The sequence below is a fragment of the Trachemys scripta genome, chromosome 6, assembly GCF_013100865.1.
Source record: "Trachemys scripta elegans isolate TJP31775 chromosome 6, CAS_Tse_1.0, whole genome shotgun sequence".
Lineage (NCBI taxonomy): Eukaryota > Metazoa > Chordata > Testudines > Emydidae > Trachemys > Trachemys scripta.
The window spans coordinates 117,097,902-117,119,399 of NC_048303.1; the positions used below are offsets into that span (position 1 = coordinate 117,097,902).

General features: G+C 46.3%; 1 protein-coding gene across 4 annotated transcripts in view; it reads left to right on the top strand.

Annotated features, from left to right (window-relative positions):
• The window catches only part of PLPPR1 (phospholipid phosphatase related 1), a 196,462-nt gene that overhangs the window by 143,768 nt on the left and 31,196 nt on the right, over window positions 1-21,498 (top strand). For all 4 annotated transcript variants that reach the window (XM_034773410.1, XM_034773407.1, XM_034773408.1 and 1 more), the window contains one exon: window positions 5,387-5,519. In XM_034773410.1, the coding sequence (XP_034629301.1) occupies window positions 5,387-5,519 (133 nt within the window). The remainder of the gene's footprint in view (window positions 1-5,386; window positions 5,520-21,498) is intronic.

Sequence of the window (21,498 nt, forward strand, 5' to 3'; positions counted from 1 at the left end):
GGGAGGCCAAGATACAAGCAAGGCATGGAAGAAGACTTCAGCAAAGGCAGAGTTGAGGCTGATATACAGACATGGAACATGGTGGGCTTATTTGGGGTTAAGAATGATGCCAACTTTATGGACAGTAGAGGCAAATAAGAGTCATTTGGCAAGAAGACAAGACCGAGGAGATGCCTACACAGCTATCTAGTAGAACTAATTGGAAAATGGGAACACTTCCTTCTCCCCCTGCCTCCACTGAAAAATTGAAAATTGAGAATTTTGAGCAGCTCCAGAGGCAGTCGAGGAGGATGGCACGAACCATACTGTCAAAAGCTGAGCTGAGATCAAGGGGGATGTGGAGGAGGAGAGAAATAAAATTTAAATACAAGGAGGGAGGCAATTGGCCACAGGGAGGATTGTGGTTTCCATGCTATGGGCTGTCAGATGAGAATCTGTCCAGGATATTGTTATGTGATATGTGCTTTGTTCGCTAGAGAAATGAGAGGCGGCCTCTTTATCGCTCTCTTTGCCAAGAAAGGAGAGGTTAGAGGAGGATCAGTCACTGGACAGCATGTCAGGCTCCAGGGGGAGGGAGTAAGGAATTCATTGACCATGGCAGATTTTTGACAATCGGGTAAACTCCTATATTGAAGGGAACGTTTTTGTTGACACTGGAGAGGATGGACAGAACAAGGGCTGGGCAAACAATAGGAAATTAAGGAGGTCGTTTTCTTCTAGAACTGGCTGGTTGTAAGCAGAGTACAAGAAAGGGGAGCGCCACTCATTCAGGGCAGGAATTGTCTCCGATCTGTGTTTGCACAGTGCTCAGCACAATCCCTGTTGGGGGCCTATGGGCATTCCCGGAATATTTGAATATAATAATGATAATATATCAAAAGCAGAATATCAGAGCAGAGAACCAACGCACACATCCTTCCCTTGTAATTGCAAGCCTTTTCAAGCTAGAGGTGTCCTCTGTTACATAATGTAGTGGTCCATGAAATAAACGTCTAATACCTGGTGAGAATAGCTTTTTCTGTCTAAACTGTCAGACACAATACTTTGCTACTGATCGGTCAACGCTGCAGAATTGATTCTATTTTCTGTATGTATGTGCAGTGTTTTTGAATGCTTGCTTAAAAATGGCAGACTGCGTTTAAAAAACAGTGAGGCGATGCATTAATAACGAGATCCCCCGAAAGCAGAAATGTAAGAAAATGTACAAAGCTTATTGCAACAACCAGATATCACTGGGCACTCTATAGCTCCTGAACCTAGTCTCATAGCAATCTAACTCCATTGAATGTAGTGGCGTTACTCCAGATTTACACCAGTGTAGGTGAGATCGGTATCAGGGCCAACAATTATCTAATACCGGCTTTGTTTCCTTTTGCATACGTCACCATAGACAGCACATCATCAGTTCTTACTGCGTTGAATAAAAGGCCCCACCCGCCAAGGCAATTTTCTTGTCAGCTCTACTGTTTAATTAAGTAGGAAGCTCGTGTGAAATGGCAGCTTGTGAGTCTTACTTTTTTTTTCCCAGTGGAAGTAACAGTAATAGATGCTTTATCTAGAAATATACCATACGCCAATCAAATCTGGAATTGAATTCCATTTACAATGGCCTCATTCTTGTCGAACAGTGGGTTAATATCCTGATTTAACAAGGTCCTTTTGTGCATAACTTCAAGCATGGGAGTAGTCCTAGTGAAGTCAGCAGAACTATAGAGATGCTTAAAGCTGTGCATATGCTCGAGTACTCTGCCCTATCGCAATCTGCATCAGAAATGTCTACACCCGTTACACTGCTATAAAACTGGTTGGAGAGAAGAATCAGGCCCATTGTGTCAAATCATTTGATGCTACCTCACACACACTATCTAACTGCTTCTTAAGTGCTATGCTAATTTGATATGCACAGAAATCCACGGGACTGTGGGTATCTAGTTTTTGCTCTTAGTCAGACTGGTCTAAATCTGGAGTAACTCTACTGAAATTAATAGATTGTTTTTAAAGGAGACGTTTTATTTTGATCAGTATTTTTGTGTTTTATACTTAGATGTCTCCTGACTGAAAACGTTTGGTTTTTTTAATCCACCTAATTGTACCTCATCTTAAATTAGATTGGAAGCTCTACAGGTGCTCTACACATGCTTAGCACAATGGGGCCACAGTAATGACTGGGGCTTCTGGGTACTGCAGTAGCACAAATAATAGAGGGGAACAAATCATGTGTCACTTTTAAACTGTATTGGTGCTCAGGGTCTTTTATTTTCTTCCACTCTAGCTACAGAATTGAACTCTGTTGAACTACGTGCTAGCTCTGAGAGCAGATAGAATAAACTGGATAAAGACAATATTTCAATGCAGCCTCACGCTTTGGCTCTTCCCTCTCAAATTCCATTTTTAATGTGCATTTTATAACACTGGCATCTCTAACCATCAGCGGTTAGAATTACAATGGGGCTGGGCATACCTGGCTTGAATCGATAAGGATACTCATCCAGGTTAATAAGAATAAATTATTGTTGCACTTGAAACAATATACTGTTGCAACAAGTAAAGTGGTCTAAGAGTAGTCATTTGATATTTATAGGTGAGCTCAGTGAATGTGTTTTATTATCTACTACTTGGGCCCTCTCCTAATGGCGTGGTTTCTTTTCCCACATCCTTATTAGCTCAGTTACGTAGAATTGCTGTGAGTACACCCTCTGTATAAAGTTCATTTATGCTACTTCAGTCTGGCTTCTTTTTTCCACTGAAGTCCATTATAAATATATAATGGTCAAATTCCACTGACTTCAATGGCAGCAGAGTTAAGTGAGTAGCAAGAGCTTTTGAAAACCCAACCCAAGATAATCAGCTTCTAGTGACCCTATCTCAAATAAGTTTAATGATCTCAGACTAGTTCCCATTGAAATGATGTTCATATTAATTCCAGTTAAAAAAAAAAAAAAGAGGCCCACAGAATCCACAGTTGCACCAAATCTCTGTTTATTTTTGCTTGTCCTCCAATCCCCAGCATAATTTAGAGTGGTCCCAAGGCTATTCTAAGTTATGCGTAGTTGCAGTGGCTCCCAAGAGGCCTTTATGTAGCCACGTTGTGCATTCCAGCCACCCTATGCTAAAGCCAGGAGGGGAGGGCATAGGAACTTCTTTGTGCCAGCTGAGGGTTCCTCCATGCCACGGGAATCCTCAACTGCCTACCTAAGGAGGCTTTACGGTCCTGTTACATCTCCAGAGCGTGGGCCAGGATTTGGCCCAGAAAATTGAGCTGCATTTTCCAGTGTGGATGCCTCAGTTGCATCCACACACAAAAAATGTGTGTGTGAGTGTTGGCTAGTTAAGGGATAAACACGGTGCCATTGAAGTTCACGGGAGCAGGATCATGCTTGGGGAGCTTTTCTTCACTTGGAAAAAGGTGTGTTCTTAAGCTGAGTTAGCAAACTCGAGGTAAAATCCTAGGGAAGACAAGACTGTGTGTAGTGTTCACATGTGCTAGCAGGTTGAGGTAAAAATTATGGGAGAGCTTAACCTGCCAGTGCGTATGAAAACTACAAACTGCCTTGACTTCACTAGGATTTGACCTCCTATTAGGTGTCTTGAGTTAGCTAACTTAAGAACACACCGTTTATTTCCTGATGACAATACAGCCTAGGTGTTGTTACCAGCTTTGCCTGTTACTTTGGGGTACGCTCACTTATTAGGGTTACTCTTCTGGGGTTGGAGAGGGTGTTCTGTACTTCTATCAATGTACTGCTTGTGTCACTTGTGTTCTTATATGGAGCTCTACTTCTCCTTGCTGCAAGTTCCCTCCCAATGGAGCTATCCTCCAGAACCTAGGTTCCCCAGGGCTGGGTTCCTCCAGCCCCAGAATCAGACGAACACACATATTAACAGAGCACGTCTGAGAGGACCGGGATAATCCACACTTCCAAGCTGACCCTTTATATGTCCCTGGACTCAGCAGGCTGGGTTAAGCAGCACCTCCAAGCTGTCACCCTCATATGCCATGGGCACTGCACTGGAATAGAGCACACCTGAGCAGACTGGGTCGAGCAGCACTTTCAATCTGCCACCCTCATGTGTCCTAGGTTCAGCACGTCTCTATCCCCACTTTCCCGTTACAATTGTTCTGGTAGTAACCCACTTGATGAGCAAACCCCACAGGATTTTTGGGCACTGCAGGGATCTTTTAGCTTAGGTACGAGAAGCGTTGCTACAGAGCGAATGAGGAAACCAAAAAACACCCACGAGGGGGACAGAGAGAGAGAGAAGCAACCAGCTCAATCATGAAAATAATTTATTGCCAGGTAATAACCATAGGGGAGCCAAACAAACAAAACAGTTATAATATTAAATCTAACTTAAATTTGATTATAAAAGTCAGGTTTAGAAAACAATAACTGATTACACAAGTCAGGGTCAGAAGGCTATACCGAGAGAGAGAGAGAGAGTTAGGTTCTCACCAGTCTGTGAAGCTTGAATCGATCGGGGGTCCCAGGTGGTGGGAGTAGCTGAGGGTCCGGAGTGCTGGAGACAAGCAGAGCCCCCAGCACGATCAGTCAGGAGAAGATGACGTCCCAATGGAACTGATGCAGATTTTGGATCCAGGCATCAGAACACTTACTTGAGCGTGGGTAGGGTTTTTTGTAGAGAAACAACACAATGGTTCAAGGGAGAACACTAGATTTGTTTATGTGTAAACTGATGGCTCAAGGGAGTATAACAAAGTTGTTTTGTTCAGGCTAGACAATAGGAACTGATCATTCCTGGCTATGGGCCGTGTTCCTTGGAGGGAGCTCACAATGCAATTAGGCAGCTTCACTATTTTGGATACCAATAAAGGATTTATTACTAGAATTGGTCTGATAACTACTGAGTTGGATGTGTGCAGGCGTGGGTTCATTAACATCTGGAGCAGAGATCCCCCATCATTCACTGCTTCCCTGCTTTGCTGGTCCCAGAGTTCAGTGCGGTTCTTGCCTTGGAATCTCTGTTCTCCATTCTGTCTGCTAATGGAGATGCCTCCTGGTCCCATCTTCGATGCAAATGAGGCTAGGGGAGTTGCCTTAATTCTGTCACCCTTATCCCAGGGGTTTAGGTGTGTCTCCCACTGCCTTTTCATTGCTTTTTGTAAGTCTTTCTTCTGATCAGTTTTGGTTCAAGCAGAGGCTGGCGCGGGGGAGGGGGGGGACGGTCTTTTGTGAGTCAGACAGGCTGGCTACTGCGCCCTGGTTCCCCAAGAACACAGAGCTGACAGGTAACAGTGTGTAAGTGCAATGTTCTGTAGGCACACTAGTGCAGAAGTATTGTCTATGGCCTTGATTCAGACATCCACCTTTGAACATGTGTCCTTATGATTCTTAAATGTCCCTTTCTTTTTTCCCCACTGCTGCAGATTTTTATCGGCGAGATCTCCATGTATTTCATAAAGTCAACCCGAGAAACCCTGATTGTCCAGGAGAAAACTATCTTGACCGGAGAGTGCTGTTACCTGAACCCATTACTTCGAAGAATTATACGGTTTATAGGTAAGTGTCCGTAAACACAGAGAATTTTGCCCCTGCTTGCGAAAACAAAAGAACACCGACTTCTTAAGATCTACAGCACAAAATTAAGCTGTGAAATCTTTGCAGGCTTCTTCCACCTTAGAGGGATAGTCCCCCTCAGGACTTAATGTTTAAAATGCGCCAAATCACGCCATATAGAGCTGATTTATATGCCATTTTGCTAAGTATAATGCTTCTCCTGGACCCTGGAAGCAAGGTTATGCCCATTAAATCCTTATCTGAATACTTCTATCATTGATATTACAAATTACAATTTTTTACTCAGCAGCCCATCTCTTCACCCTTTTTTCTCTCCAAATATAAATTAACCTGAGAAGCAACAGTATGAGCTGAACCAACAAACAAACCAAACACAGAGACCCCGGACATAATATTCCTCTCATTTTTCATTTGAGACTTTATTGAGTTAATTGCTAAGGAACTGGTGAAAAAAATGCGACTTCCAAACACTTTGGAGGCTTCCTCTGGTGGCATTTACCAGCAGCTATGTTTAGTTCATGAATTTCACTTAATGGAAAAGTAAACTTGGCAGCTGTCATTGGGAATCATCCTATAGTTATTTCAGAGCGGGAAGAACAGCACAGTAGCTTGCACTGTAAAGCAAACTGACTGAGGGCTAGATTGTCCCACCTGTGGGAGTGAGAACCTCTTTCTCCCCCCTCCCCCCCACCCGCTACTTGGACTCCTTGCATGGCCTACCACAATCTTGGGACTGGGCATGTACAAGTTAGCAGGGCTACTTGCCCACTTACTCCCAAGTCTTTGGGAAGTTGGCAGCTAGAGACAGGGGACGGGCACAGCCTGGGCTCCACGACCCCCACTCGCTGGTCAGAGTAGCTGAACCAGCACACAGGTGGGGGAATATTAGTTTATTGCTGGTATAAGCCAGCCATAAGTCCTATGCCCCACAGAACAAGAGCAGGAACTGAGACTCAGAGGAGATGCACCGCTTCCTGCTCAGGGCTGTGCCTGAAGTCACAATCTAGCCCAAAGGAAATGAGGCATGAAACGTTAGTGGGGGTTTTCCCCTCGCCCCTCGCAATGCTTTACAATTTTGCATGGAAATGAAAGGGTGACGTGCTGGTGGTGAAGGGCTGCGTTGCTCCAGTCAGACCCATCCTGGTTGGGAGGATTGTGCTTCATGGACCCCTTATTCCTCCTTGAGCTCTCCTTGTGAAGCTATTCCCCTGGCTGAGCCTGGTCTTCTCCACTCACTGCTGCAGACCGGGCATGGTCCTACCTCCTCTCCTGCTGCCTCTGGGGCACTTTGCTCCACCGGGGGCAAACTGAGAGCGCAATCCTTACGCAGTAAGACTCCTTGCCCCTTCTCCCACTCTACACCCCGTCTAGACGCAAGGGGCAGGCGCAGTCTAATCCTCAGCATGGCACTCCTCTGATCAGTTATTCAGCTGTGCCGTGTAGGAAAATAAAAGATCAGGGAGCTGTCATTAAAAACCAAATACCCTTGAAGTTCAGCAAGCCTGTAGCACACGTTAATGGGTAGTAAACTGCTGTCCCAGCATTCTCTGCGTGTGACAATAGACTGATCAAATATTCTCGCCTGTGGGGCCAGCGCTAAAAGAGCTCAAACCAACGAGGCAAAACATTTGCTGTACATGTTTTCTTATATGTCGCTCTCCCTGTGCGTAGCCTTTATTTGAATTAGCTTTATTCCTGAGCATTCGCTCTCGCCATTTCTCATCTGGGAAAAAAAATTACCACTGTGTACAGAGAGCAGCAAAATATTAACTTCTCCCCACAAATCAATCTCAGCTCTGCAGGTTTGTTTGTTTTCCGGAGGGAGAGGAAGTTAACCTGGTTATAAATTGCTTTAAACATGGGTCTTGTTATAAACAGGGGAGGCATATGCTGTAGGCTGGGGGTGACCTTGGTTTGCCCTCCCAGTCCTTTGGGCAGCTGCGAATGGGGGTAGATTTCTGGACAGGTTCATAGGGTGGCAGATTTGCCTGGCCGCCCCGCCATCGTGGCAGAGGGATGGTTGGGCCAAATTTGAGTGGCATTGCAACCCCTCACTCTAGGTCTCAATGCCACTCACTCAGATTGGGCCCAGCTATCCTTCCCTCATAGCAGGACAGCCAGGCCAAATCTGCCACCCAAGCCCTATGAGGAGAGGGAAGCAGACTGTCTTGAGTGGCTTCTGCTGTCTCACTGGCCGGACAAGAAGCAGCACTGCTGTCCAGGGCCGGAGCTGGGCGTGGTGCAAGCCAGGCCCCAATCCCTGACCCGGGCCAGCCATCAGTAAGAGACACGTGCACATGACCTGCTCCCCCTGCTCACTCTAACCTCAGGATGGAATCGGTCCACTAACACCCCATGAGCAGCCATTGGCTCAGTGGGGAGTCAGAAGTAGGGGTGCTGACACAATTTCACCCCCTCCCCCTGAATGTTTCTGAACTGCCCCCCTGGTTTTAAAGTGAGATTTCTTTTCCCCTTATGGTGGAATAAGACCTTTTTAAGGAGCATCCTGTTTCCCCTGCAGAATGTAAGAACTGGAGCTATTTGAAAAATGGGGTCCCTTCCCCTCAAAAAATCATGCAATGTTTTTGCCAAAATTTCACTTTTTTAAACAAAATTCCAAATTTTGATGTAAAATTGCATCTAGCGCTAATAAGAGCTAGATATTGAGTGGTGATAGTCACTGGTAACTAAATAATAGTTGTTTGTTCCAGAAAGATAGGTAGCTGGTGGAACATATAAATGGGGACAAACAATCAGATTGTTTGCACGTGGCTTCTGTTTAGGCTGTTTCGCCCACCAAATTTAAAAGAAAAAATTCCAATTGACTTTAGCCTCCAAAACCCTCATCTTCCAAAGCCCATTGATGTCAAAGGCGAGAGTCCCATCGCTTTTGCCAGCCATTAGTTCACATTAGTTCAGGCCCTGAGTTCTCTCCGAACCTGCCCCGAGCCTGTGGTGATCTCCTGGGAGGAGGGAGGCCCCTCTGCTCCCACTGGCTTCAGACTCTGGGGAGCCAGAAGTAAATTATTTTTCCTAATGTGCCGAAATCAGCTGGTGTAAAAAGATCCAGCTCCGTCGACTTCAAGGCAGCGCTGGTGAGTTACACCAGCTGAGGAGCTAGCCAAATACCTAGTAATAGAATCTGAGGCCCCTTCATGAGGAATTCATGTATTATCCTTGTTGCTTCAATTTCCAGTGTTGCTTCATTGCAGTGAACTTTAAATTAAACTGAATTAAAATAAAAAGCGAGCTTCCAAGTATTGTGCTGTTCCCCTTAGTTTGACAAGAATGTGGGGACTGACTAGGGCCTGTGCTGGATGTCTCAGTTTCTAGTGATTCCAGTTCTGAATTGTATTATTCACTAGGCATGAAATTCACCCCACCGGCATAGAGACATGATAATTTCCCCTCCACCAACCCAAGGACGGAATGTAGGCTTGCTGCACAGACATGCTCCTATTCCAGCACATAGAATAATAGCGGAAGCCCTTATGCATCGGGTTCAAAGGATATGGGGGCCAGGCAATCTGCATACACTCAGATCTGCAAACACTACTTGGCCACCACCATTGGTGGTCTTCTGTGCTGGAGTATGTGGGCCCAGCACAGAGATGTGACATGTGAGCACTGTGCTGAAGTGGTGCAGAATGTTCGACACCAGGAATGAACTTCTCCAAGGGAATTGTGTTTTCAGAAAAGGCTGAAATTAAACTCTTCCCACTACATCTGTTTTCACTAATAAAACATTGTGGTGGCTGGAACAGGGTTCAATATTAGTTCCTTTGGGGGCTGTAGCTCATAGCGGTTGTAGTTGAGTTCAAATGATTAACTATTAACTATGTTACTTCAGGTCCAAACTGACCTTCTGAATCATGCTTGCAAACAGGGTATGTGCAGATATTGTATTTCCCATCTCCAGCCCACATTTGCACGTGCAAACTGGGACTGTCGACCCAAATCCAGTATTTGTGGGTGGAGTGGGCATATAGGGAAACTTTTTTCTATGCATTTTAGCAAGGGGGTTGGGAAGACATGGCCACTGCTGAGCAAGGGTCCTATTCTATAAGTTGCACTTCAACTCCCTTTAAATTCAGCAGGGGCTCATAGTAATGTCCCATAGTTATATTCTCTGTATTTGTGCCACCATCACATTTTGTCTATTCTTTGGATGTATGAAGGTTCTGAAGTTGAAAGTAAAGAAATGGTAGAAAACAATTCAGAAGTTAGTACAAAAAGTAAAAAAAAAAAAAAAAACCTTCAGAATAATTGTCAAAAGTTTTGCTATTTAGTGCCTTTGACATCATTCTCAATACTGTGCTCTCAGTATCAGGAGAGAGAAATTTCAGTCATCAGCACAGATTGCTGCAAATTTCAGCATATAAGTAAACAAGTGTGTTTAAAAGACAGAATTAAAATTAAGTTCTAATATATATTGAGTGTGACTGAGCAAAGCACAGAATAAAGCCAACCATGAATCCAGATCAATTGGATACTCTGAGTGACAGATGCAGTGTAGGAGCAAATAATGGCATGTGGAGTTAATAAGTTAAAAGAAAAGCTCGGTACAGTAATACATTGTAAGTCCTGGAGAACATTTAAGATCCTGGAACTGAGTCCTGCTTGTAAAGGGGGAGCCAGTGAGGACAGTGCATCATGAGGTTAATGCTCTGTCACTTTGCAGAGCACAAAGTCCACCCAGTAAATTCATTTAAGCACATACAAATACTATGGCTCAGCCGTTGGCTGAGAGTGTTGTAGTTATCACAGCCATTTGTACAACCTGTTGAATCAGTGTAAGATGTGCTACACAATAGTTGAGGAGGGTGCTATCTGGAAGTGTTTGTAGAATTAGAACACAAGGGGACAGATCCTCAGCTGCTATAAATTGGCAGAGCTCTACTGAAGCCAACTACGTTGTATTGGATGTGTTGACATCACCTCCAAGACTAGGGAGACAAAGATTGAAATCCCAGTTGTTCACCTAGCCTAATCTATGAGTGAAGCATTTGTTAATCTAGAAATGGATAGCATTTCAACCGCAAACAATTTTTGACTACAATCCTTCATTGTTTATCAAGGCTGGCATTTATGGAGGTACATAGCATCTGCTCTAGGGCGATAGTCTGTCTACTGTATGGTAGCTTTATCCCATTACAGGTTGCTAATTCCTCACAAGGCCTCTCTTACGTGGATTCCCTGAGCGATCTGTTCTGTCACCCTTGCTAGCAAAGGGACTGTGGCAAGGATCACAGTGCCATCAAAGTGCAGGTCACAGCAGTCTCTACACTACGCCTGTTTAGGGAGGTCTTCACTTCCTCAGTGCTTAGCTAAAACGGACCAGGGTGAGAATGAGCCTGTAGGTTGAGGGCAGCATCTAGGGAGTATGGCAGGAGTGGTGCCTGTCTGTCATATTGAGGGGATTTGTCAACTCTTTGTCCAAGAGGTTCTACTTGGTGGCGCTTTAGGATTCTGGATTCCCAGGATTGATGGTGGCCAAAAGCACCTTTCTGTTTAGCTGTGAAAGGATTTTAGTCTTTTCTCTCATCTGGCCACAGTTATCTCTATTCTCTCATGTTTGATTGGTTTTGTTTAACTATAGCCTTAACTTGGAATTTCCACTGTTCAACCCTGGTGTCGTATGCGAAATCTGCACTGTTACCTGAATGTCTTTTCCCCTGTCAGTGACTGATAGATATTTGCAACCTTAACTCCAGGTAACAAAGATTATTGCTGGGGGATATATTTTGCACCAGTATGATGGTTAGTTTGGGGTCTTTTGATAATCGATTTCATTAAATTTTGTTAAGGCACCCAGGAGCCCTGAGTAGTCCATAACAATATTATTATTATTATTATGAAATAAAACATCCAACCCTATTCATCCTACTGAATGGCATGAATGATGCCCTGCTTCATATCTGTCCAATGCACTTGCTCACATTAGACAACAATTGATTTAAACTGACTAGAGTAATGCACTATGGGTGGGATTTTCCAAAGTGCTCGGCATTGGCCTAACTCTGCTCCCGTTGAAGCCTGTGGCAAAACTCCTCCCATTGACCTGAATGGTGGCAGAGTTGGGTCGAAGCCGAGCACTTTGGAAAATCCTGCCCTGTGTTCTTTCTGGTGTTTAAGCTGGTGTTAAAATAGCTGGCCAAGGTATGGGTTAGGTAGTCAGATGCTTATTGGGCTGAGGGGAATAATGACCTCATAAATCAGGAGCCCGCAGTCAGAACTTTCTAGGCTCCCTAATTGTAGCTAGCAAATTAAGGAGCTGTCCTGCATTTTGCAGAAGGCAATCAACACAGCAGAATAGGGCCCTTCCACTTTCAGAGCCCGTTTGTCATCTGTTAAACATGTGCTGGGCCCACAACTCCCTGACCGGAGCAAGGATGAAACAGGAAGTGTAATGTCTACTTAGTATGTTAATGTTTGCAAGTTCATTTTCACAAGTCAAGGGGCTAACTCCCTTTCTATGGTGCTTCTGCAATGAATGCATTCTCTGGTAGGCTTTTATACTAGCGGGCCAGTTGTTCCATGTACTACAGACTGCCTGGAGCTCAGAGAAGGAGCCAGAAGTCTGACTGGGGTTTACATATATTGGGTTTCTGTCCCCTTTTGCTGACATGAATGGGTGCAGAATTTGCAGAACTAAATTTTAAGATGGGAACTGAATTTCTTTTCACAGGTTGAGCCATCAAACTGTGTGTTGTTGAACACAGAGCTGGGTACATCCTACAGTGAGAGCAACTGCTCTTTACCCATTGGTGATTGTGGGTTATAGAGCAGTGGTTCTCAACCAGTGGTACGTGTACCCCTGAGGGTACGCAGAGGTCTTGCAGGGGGTATGTCAACTCACCTAGATCAGTGTTTCTCAACCTGGGCTCGAAAATGCCTGAACCATTTTAACAGGTTTCAGAGTAGCAGCCATGTTAGTCTGTATCCGCAAAAAGAACAGGAGTACTTGTGTTAAAACTTCCCCCAAAAATCTCATCCATGTCAGACAACCTTAACTATAAGCACTCGAAAGTTAGGAAATCCCAGAACTAAGGTTGCCCATGCAGGCAGAACATCAGGTGTCTAAACCCTACATCGCACTCCTACAGCTCTAGCTCCAAGAAGTCCTAAATCAATGGAGCACAATGAGTATTTGGTTTGTTTATATACAGTGGCTATAGCCTCATTGTATTGTGGCTTGAAACCTTACTGACTCCGGAGCTGGCAGGGTGATTGGAGGGTGTGTTGTGGAGTGTTTCACTATATTAGGGTTTCTAATTCATATGATTAAGCTATCGACCTGCTACCAGGCAAACAACCTCTCCTGTTTAGACATTTAGAAATGCAACACATATGGATTTGTTGCCAATAGCTTGTATTTTACGACTGCATGATTTGTGTTAACAAATTCATGGCTCAGCTTCCACCCACAGCTTAATTTAAAACAGTGACACCTAGCACGGGGCCGCTGAATAATGAAATGAAGGCTTTATTTCAGCAAGTAAAGGCTTACAGGGTTTATATGCTTGTTGGGTTTATTAGGATAGGAAAGATATAAACCAGAGAGCTTCTGAACTCACTTCCCCAGGCAGCTGCAGTGTGTAATTCACATGCCTTTATACTGGTGCTTTACTTAACTCAGTCGCTCTAAAATTTGTAACGCAATGCATGCCCTGCTGACATCCTATCAGCACTTAACAGAGTTAAAACCCTCTCATATCCAGGCCAGGCTTCCCAACCTGCTACCTGGTTCTTCCCTGGAGCTCAGTGCTCTGTGGTCCAAATGTGGAGGCCCAAGCTAGTCCTGAGTGTTAGGGGGCTTATTCCTTCACTCGCTTACTTCCCTGGTCCTTCTCGCATGAACAGAGAGCAACAATACCCTAAGTCCGAAGGTGCAAACAATTTGATGTTTATTGGGGTGAACTTCCAGCAAGCAATGATTCCAATTTCCTTCCTCAGTGTCCCCCTTCCCAGCTCTGACGCCACAGAGCCTTGCCTGTGTCCCTGTTCCTATTCCCCCCCTTAGCAAAACACGATTCCAATTTTCCCACCCCCATTCCCTGTTCCCATTCCCCCCTTACTTCCTGATTGACTGCAGACTATATAGTAAAACTTCAGTTCTGCTTAGCTATATCTTAACCAGTCATTTTACTGAAATTTAACTAACCAATCCTAACATATTGTAACAGGATTATCTAACCAATTATATCCCACCGCCTTCATTGGTTTACACCCAACAAAATTAATTATACAGCAGTCGGAAACAATCACAGAACCAGACAGAGATTATACAGACGAACAATAGGGAAGTGGAGACTACAGTGATAGAACAACACAGAAATGAGGATTTCACACCCCAGCTATTGATAAGTGAGGGCTGGTCTTCACTACCCGCCTGGATCGGCGGTAGAAAATCGATCTCTCGGGGATCCAGGGAGGGAATCCATTGGAAATGGTGGCAGCAGACCAGGGCTAAGCTGGTAGTTAAGTTTTCATGCAGGCCCCTACATTTGTACCCTAAAGTTCAAAGTGGGGAAACAGCCTTGACACAGGTATTCACATAAAATCAGAATCTGGAGCTTCAAGAAAAACACCTAATCTCTTGATGAAATCCCAAACGCTGGAAACACTATGGTTATGTTTATTTCACTGGTAAGCTGTGTGTTTTCTTGCTATATTCAGAATGATAGACATCCCAAACAGTGACATAAGTAAGAAGCCAGCAGTACAATTCACTGAACAGCTCTTTTCCTAAAATTAACTAGGATCAAAGCAAACTGCCATAGATACAGTAATCCATCACTTAATAACAGACCGACAATAGAAGGGAAGTAATTGACGGAGTAACATATACCCAATTTACTCAGGGAGCGTCTATGTAGGGATATTTATACTGGCATAGCTACTCCAGTGCAAACCCCTAGCATATGTTGTACCGATGTAAAATGCGGCTTGTACCAGCGTAGCTGACCCAGGGAGTTTGTACCAGCGTAGCTATGTTGGCGTACAAATATCTGTCTTAGGCTCTCACATGGTCCCCAGGAGGGGGGGGGGAAGAGAGAGAGAGAGCGAGAGAGACTCTCTCCCCTCACGACATCCCTGTGCGGTAGGGAGGGATAGTTCAGTGGTTTGAGCATTGGCCTGCTAAACCCAGGGTTGTGAGTTCAGTCCTTGAGGGGGCCATTTAGGGATCTGGGGCAAAATGAGAGCTTGGTCCTGCTAGTGAAGGCAGGGGGCTGGACTCGAAGACCTTTCAGGGTCCCTTCCAGCTCTATGAGATAGGCATATCTCCATATATTAAGCAACACAGACTGGCCTTTGGGGGAAAATATGCCAAGGCAGTGGGGGAGGGACACTCTTATTTGTCTGTAAAGTACCATGCACATCCGTAATGCTGTATAAATAACCAAATGGCAATAATAAAGAATGGGCTGTGCGCAAGGAGTTAACGGGGGCGGGGGGCAAGAACACAGCCCAGACCCAATGTGGCTGCTAGGCCACTCAGTGCCAAGGTTCTTAGCCACTGGATTCACATAAGGATGGAGCCAGTTAATCCTTCTGGAGAAGGGGAAAATCCCCAGATACAATCACTCTGCTTGCTTGACTCTACACCTCCCTGAACTGCTGCAGGCCTTGTATTGTTGGGAGGGCAGTGGGAGGATCCTCCATGCTGGATGGAAAGTTATCCCCATGAGGGCTTTGCCACATACTGGAGTAGGGAAAGGGCTGCATGAGTATAATACAATGGTTGGCTCTGGGCTGCAGAAGGGGGCATGTTCTCAGATTTATGCTCTCTAGGTTTGATGCGAAAGATTTTGTGGGTTTTCATAGAACACATACAAACACCGCCATCAAGCAGCTACCACAGTCAAGCCAGGTGCCATCTGGGATGGAAAAGCTTGACCAGAGGTCAGAAGTCTTGATGCAAGAAAGAATGGGGCAACAAACTGTTATTAAAATATACCCTCTGTAGCCTGGCCCTTTTAACCCCCCCGGGCCAGACCCACACATGCACTGAAACTCTGTTCACTTAATTTGGTGGCGAGGGTACAGGTGACTTTCTGCCACCTTTCTGTCTCCCAACCCTAAATCCCAGGGGTATCCAGGAGCTGGTTTCACTCCCAGCATAGTTAGAGCAGTTTCAGGGCCGTTATAACTTGTAACTTGGAGGAATGCACTCCAGAACTTGCAACCTGGAGTGCATTCCTCCAACCCAGGGGTTCTCAAACTGGGAGTCGGGACCCCTCAGGGGGTCGCGAGGTTATTATATGGGGGGTCGCGAGCTGTCAGCCTCCACCCCAAACCCCGCTTTGCCTCCAGCATTTATAATGGTGCTAAATATATAAAAAAGTGTTTTTAATTTATAAGGGGGGGGGGGTCGCACTCCCTTGCTATTTGAAAGTGGTCACCAGTACAGAAGTTAGAGAACCACTGCTCCAACCTAAGGCAGCTGGAGGACAGCATGCTTCAGTCACGCTGTGTCCCCACCCAGCACATGCCCAGAATGCCTGTTATGCATCCGAAGAAGTGGGCTGTAGTCCACGAAAGCTTATGCTCTAATAAATTTGTTAGTCTCTAAGGTGCCACAAGTATTCCTGTTCTTCTTTTTGCGGATACAGACTAACACGGCTGTTACTCTGAAACCTGTTGTGCTAGGGGGCCAGAAGCAGTGGCACAGAGCCAGTTATGCTGGCTTCACCCCATCTAGGGATTCCCTGGCATAAGGGGGTGGGGGGAAGGGAGCTGAGGATCTGGCCAAGAATCTTCTTGTATTTTAAAGGGGATGGGCTGGAGGAGGGGCTTCCTGTCCCCTTATTCCCCTTTATCCACCAGCGAGGGGCCAGGTCTTGGTCTCACGGACATCAAGAGAAGTTGCATCATCGGTATCAACAGAAACATGCTCAGGTCCTTAAATCCTGATTAAAAAGAATTCATTGCACCAAATTCTTCCCTGGTGCAACAATACTGACCCCAATGGTGTTACACCAGAGGCGAATGTGACCCCTTTTGTTTTAGGTCTAAAAATATGATGGCTGAATTATCAGTAAATTCCAGCTCTTGTGTTCTGTGAACCAAACTGAGGGGAGGTGGGGGGGAAGAGTGTCTGCTATGATTATTTTTAATTACTGATCACCATACGTGTACTTGGCCCTGTGCAATACAGGAGGAAAAACGCAATCCTTGCTCCATGGACATTACAAATAAACTAATCAGGTAAAAGCTGAGACACTTAGTGCCAGGTGTTCAAAAGCCCACGTGCAAAAATGCACATGGACTTTTGCAAATCTGGCCTATACGATGACATGAAGAGGTCCACTCTCAAAGCAGTGCAGATATCCTCCCTTCTGGGGCAGCATAGGGAGGTTTGGCCAGGGCTCGTCCCCCTCTGGGGTGGCGGGGAGCCAGACGGCCTCGCTACTTTGGTCAGGTGTATCGGGGAATTAGCTTGGCTGTGCGGCAAACAGTCAGCAGCTCTAGCCCTCAGGCAGGTTCAATATGAGCAGGCCCGGGCCCTAGGTCAGGGCAGGGTAACAAACCGTCACTAGCTCAGGCCCTCAGGCAGGGGCTGGTTAAACAGGTTCAGTATTGGCAAGCCCAGGCCCAGGGTCAGGGCGGGGTAACAAACCGTCACTAGCTCAGGCCCTCAGGCAGGGCTGAGCAAACAGGTTCAGTATTGGCAAGCCCAGGCCCAGGGTCAGGGCGGGGTAACAAACCGTCACTAGCTCAGGCCCTCAGGCAGGGGCTGAGCAAACAGGTTGAACAGCAAACCTCAGGCTCCTGGCTCCGAGCAGCCGGGGAGAGGGGGAGACTGCCACCTGCGAGCTGGGTGGCAGGGGGGACGCAGGCCCTCCCACTCCACTGCGTCCCAGCCCGGGGCCCTAGCAGCGGCAGAAGACCCGCTGCTGTGTCAGTGGGGATCCTGACCACAACACACTGACATGGGCTCTGGGTGTGTTGCCGCCAGACTCGGGTCGGCCGCCCCGGGCTACTTCCTACCTCCCCCTCTAGAGGTACCTGGGTCCGGACGGCATCCCCCACAGGGTCACACACCATGGGCTCCTCGGGGTAGCTGGCGAGCGGTTGGTTTGGCAGCTCCTCTGGGTAACTGGCACACGGTAGGCCTGGCAGTTCCTAGGGGTAACGGGCGAGCGGTAGGCTTGGCAGCGTATCTGGGCTCGGGCTAGCATCAGGCGTTGGCTGGTCTGGCCAGTCCTTGGGTCGGCTGCCGATCGCCGTGGTCTCCCCACCGGGAGCTACACCACAAGCGTCTGGTCGCTCCGGTGGCCGAGCTTCAAGTGAGCTCTGGGCTTTTATACTTGCTGTCCTGTGCCTTGACCTGTGTGTGTGTGTGTATGTGTGGGGGGTGTGTGTGTGCAGGGTTTGCTGGCTCCGCCCACTTTGGTGTCCAGGGAGACTTGTCCCCGTCCGGGGCGGCGGGGAGCCAGACCGCCTCGCTACAGGCAGCGTGCAAAGGGGTTCCAAGGCTTTGCAGAGTGAGTTTTAAGACCTGTCAAGTATCAGGGGGTAGCCGTGTTAGTCTGTATCTACAAAAACAACAAGGAGTCTGGTGGCACCTTAAAGACTAACAGATTTATTTGGGCATAAGCTTTCGTGGATAAAAACATCATTTCTTCGGATGCATGTTTTTTTAAGACCTGGATTTTGATCAGTGCTCTCGTAGTACAGTAAATGCAAGTTGGCCTGTTTTCCGCTTCCAAAGGCGGCAGCACTAAGGATACAGCAGGTCAGGATACGGCTGAAACCTTTATCATGCTCTTATTGTGATGTATATTGATCACTGTAATTCCCGTTTTGCAGCTCTGCCAAACTGTGCTCTATGAAAATTACAGCTATGCGCAGCAATGAATTCAGCTGGCTGGGTTTTAACCCTTACAGAGAATACTGCTTACATGTCAGACATTCTCCGAATACGTCCAGATGGCTTTTGGGCTCACCCATAATTGACTTTAAGGTTTGAACACTAGTGTACATGAATATCGAGGGTCCAGTCCCCTGATAGCTTTTATATCTGGGGAATCTATGTGTCTCCACAAAGTCACTTCATGATTTTGCCTAAAGTAGCTAAAGTAACTGACCACAGCACAGGAATTCAGAGACTAGGTGGGTGAGGTGATCTCTCTTATTGGATCCCCTTCTGCTGGCGAAAGAGACAAGCTTCTGTGCGACACAGAGCTTTTCTTTTTTAAAGGCACAGGAATCACAACTGAGAGCCCTACCGTGAAGGTTACAAGCCACAGCTCTTTAGCGGGAGCTCTGCTGAAGTCAATGGTGACATGCCAGAGTATGTCTGATGGAAGCGAGAGGTGAATCGGGTCCTGTGAATTCACACCTGTTCCCAGATCCATCAACAAGGCTGTGACCATCTCCTCGCGGCTTGGAAGGGGCTGCTCCAGAACAATGCCAGGTGTGCCCTCTGCCTTGGGACTGACCCCATTTATAATATTTTCAGTGCCCCTTGGCCCAGAGAACCAGGGACTGAGCTCCCTTCCCAAATTCGGGATAAAACGATACAGAATGGCAGTGCCCAAGTCAGAGGGCACAAGCTGATCCCTGAGATAAGGAAACGACGCTTCCAAAAGACAGCAGTGTGCTATTAGATATACAGCAAAAGTGGAACACACACAAAGGGCCTTATTCTCAATTATACTAAGGCCCCTATAACCTGCTCAGGGAGCAGAAACGGTCCCTGAAAATATTCCCTGCCAGGGGGACTCCCTGGCCAGCGGAGAGCTGGCATAAGGGCTCTATACAGGCCTTGCTCGCAGCTTGTCATGGGCAGCCACTGTGGCTGGAAAGCACTGTGCTATGTCTATTCTCTCTTTCCCAGGCCACTAGAGGTCCACGGGAAGCAGAGAGTATATTAGAGTCACCCTGAGACTGCTCTAATTTACACCAGGGGCTTAAGGCTACCACCTGCTTCCCCCAACCAAGCCTGGAGATGAGAATCAGGACTGACATGACTTACAAATGTGTCCACTTTTCCTCCACTGCTGACATCTTCCCCACAAATCACCTCGATTTCTCTCCTCTCATTGAGATCTGATTCCTACAGCCCCCTACACCTGTTTCCCCCCTCATGACTCCCTCCTCAACCCTTTCCTCCCCCAGATCGCTCTGACTCCAATACGTCAGCAGGTAGCAGACTCCATGGAAACTCTTGGCGGCACGGATACTTGATGGTAACTATAAATGGCATTTCTTAAAAAAAGCTGCCTGTGAGTAGTAAAAAAGCATCTGAGAAGCAGGGAGAGGAGAAGAGTGGGAGGCGAGTGGCTGGCGAATCAGGAGCAGAAGCCCTTTATTACAGAAAAAACATGAAGCCCTGTAAGTAAAGTGACAGAGAAACAGTGCGTTGAAGGGCGTGCAGGACATCAGAAGCGCTGCTCCTGCAAGTTACATATCCAGGTCTCCTGTAAGGCACGTTTCCTTAAAGCCCACAGTGGACTCACCGTACTTGTCATGTTCAATTTCATCTGCCATAGAAAAGTAATATCATCATATGGCTCCTGAAAAGTACATAGAATTCAATTATAGGGAGTCCGGCAGGATTCTGAGTGTCAGAGGAATGCTGATCCTCAGTCTGTCTTTGGAGACTTTGCAGTCCTCTAGCCAACCACTACCCAAGCATAAAGCCACCAGCTTACAATTTAATTCTAAGTGTTCTGCTGAGGGATCCAGGTAACATCATAAGAGCTAGCTCTCACACAACACTTCTCATCCATAGTACTTTACAAAAAAGGTTACTATCATTATCCCCATTTTAGCGATGGGGGAAACTGAGGCACGGAGCAAACAGACTTGCCCAAGGTCACCCAACAGGCCAGGTGCAGAGCAGGGACGAGGACCCAGGCCTCCTGAGTCCAGGTTTAGTGCTTCACCCGCAAAGCCACACTCCTTTATGTTTACGTGGCAGGTTTGTGTCTCAGATTCTTCCATAGATTTTTTGGGGCCAAGGAGGTTTGAGTACTCTCTGCTCTGGGGAATGGAGGTGTGGGGAAAACTGAGCTTGCACGAGTCTGGCTCTGATATCTGCTAGCAAGTGGCAGATTAATGGCCAATTCCTACTCCCATTATGTTACTGGGAAGTTTGTCACTGACTGCAACGGGAACAGGATTGGGCTCTATACCAGGCTTCCTTGGAGCAATCAGACGCTGACCTCGGTGTTAGGATATAGATATTCAGGCCTGTCTGCAAAGGCCTAGACTTTAAGAATTTAGGTGTATTCTTATCACTTAGCTAGTTAGAGAGGTATAAAAGAAAGAATCAAAATCACTGTCTGCCGGTGTAAGGGCCTTCTCTCACTGTGACAGTCTGAGGCCCTGTTCTTAGGCTAAGGCCTCTGGCTAAGTAGCAGGGGCAGTCATAAACTGGGAAATGAATGGTCACATCCTCACCAGTCACACTGAAATAAGGTGCTATTGGGCTGTTAGGAATACAATCCTGTCCTGATATTCCTATCACCTCCAGAGAAAGGGAAGAGCCTAGAAGATGTAAAAGGAAACTTAGTTTGATAGCATCCTGTCTGGCAAGAACTCAGGCTACGTCTACACTATGGGGGGGGGATCGATTTCAGATACGCAAATTCAGCCTTGAAAAACCTTCACCAATTCCCTGGTGAATACAGATCCAACCCCCTTGGATCTAAAATAAGGAGAAATTAACCATTCCCCTCCTTCCTCCCACCAACTCCTGGTGAATCAAGATCCAAACTCCTTGGATCTTAAAACAAGGAAAAATCAATCAGGTTCTTAAAAAGACGGCTTTTAATTAAAGAAAAATGTAAAAATCATCTCTGTAAAATCAGTATGGAAATTAACCTTACAGGGTAATCAAACTTAAAGAGCTCAGAGGACTCCCCTCTAGTCTTAGGTTCAAAGTACAGCAAACAAAGATAAACACTCTAGTAAAAGGTACATTTACAAGTTGAGAAAACAAAGGAAA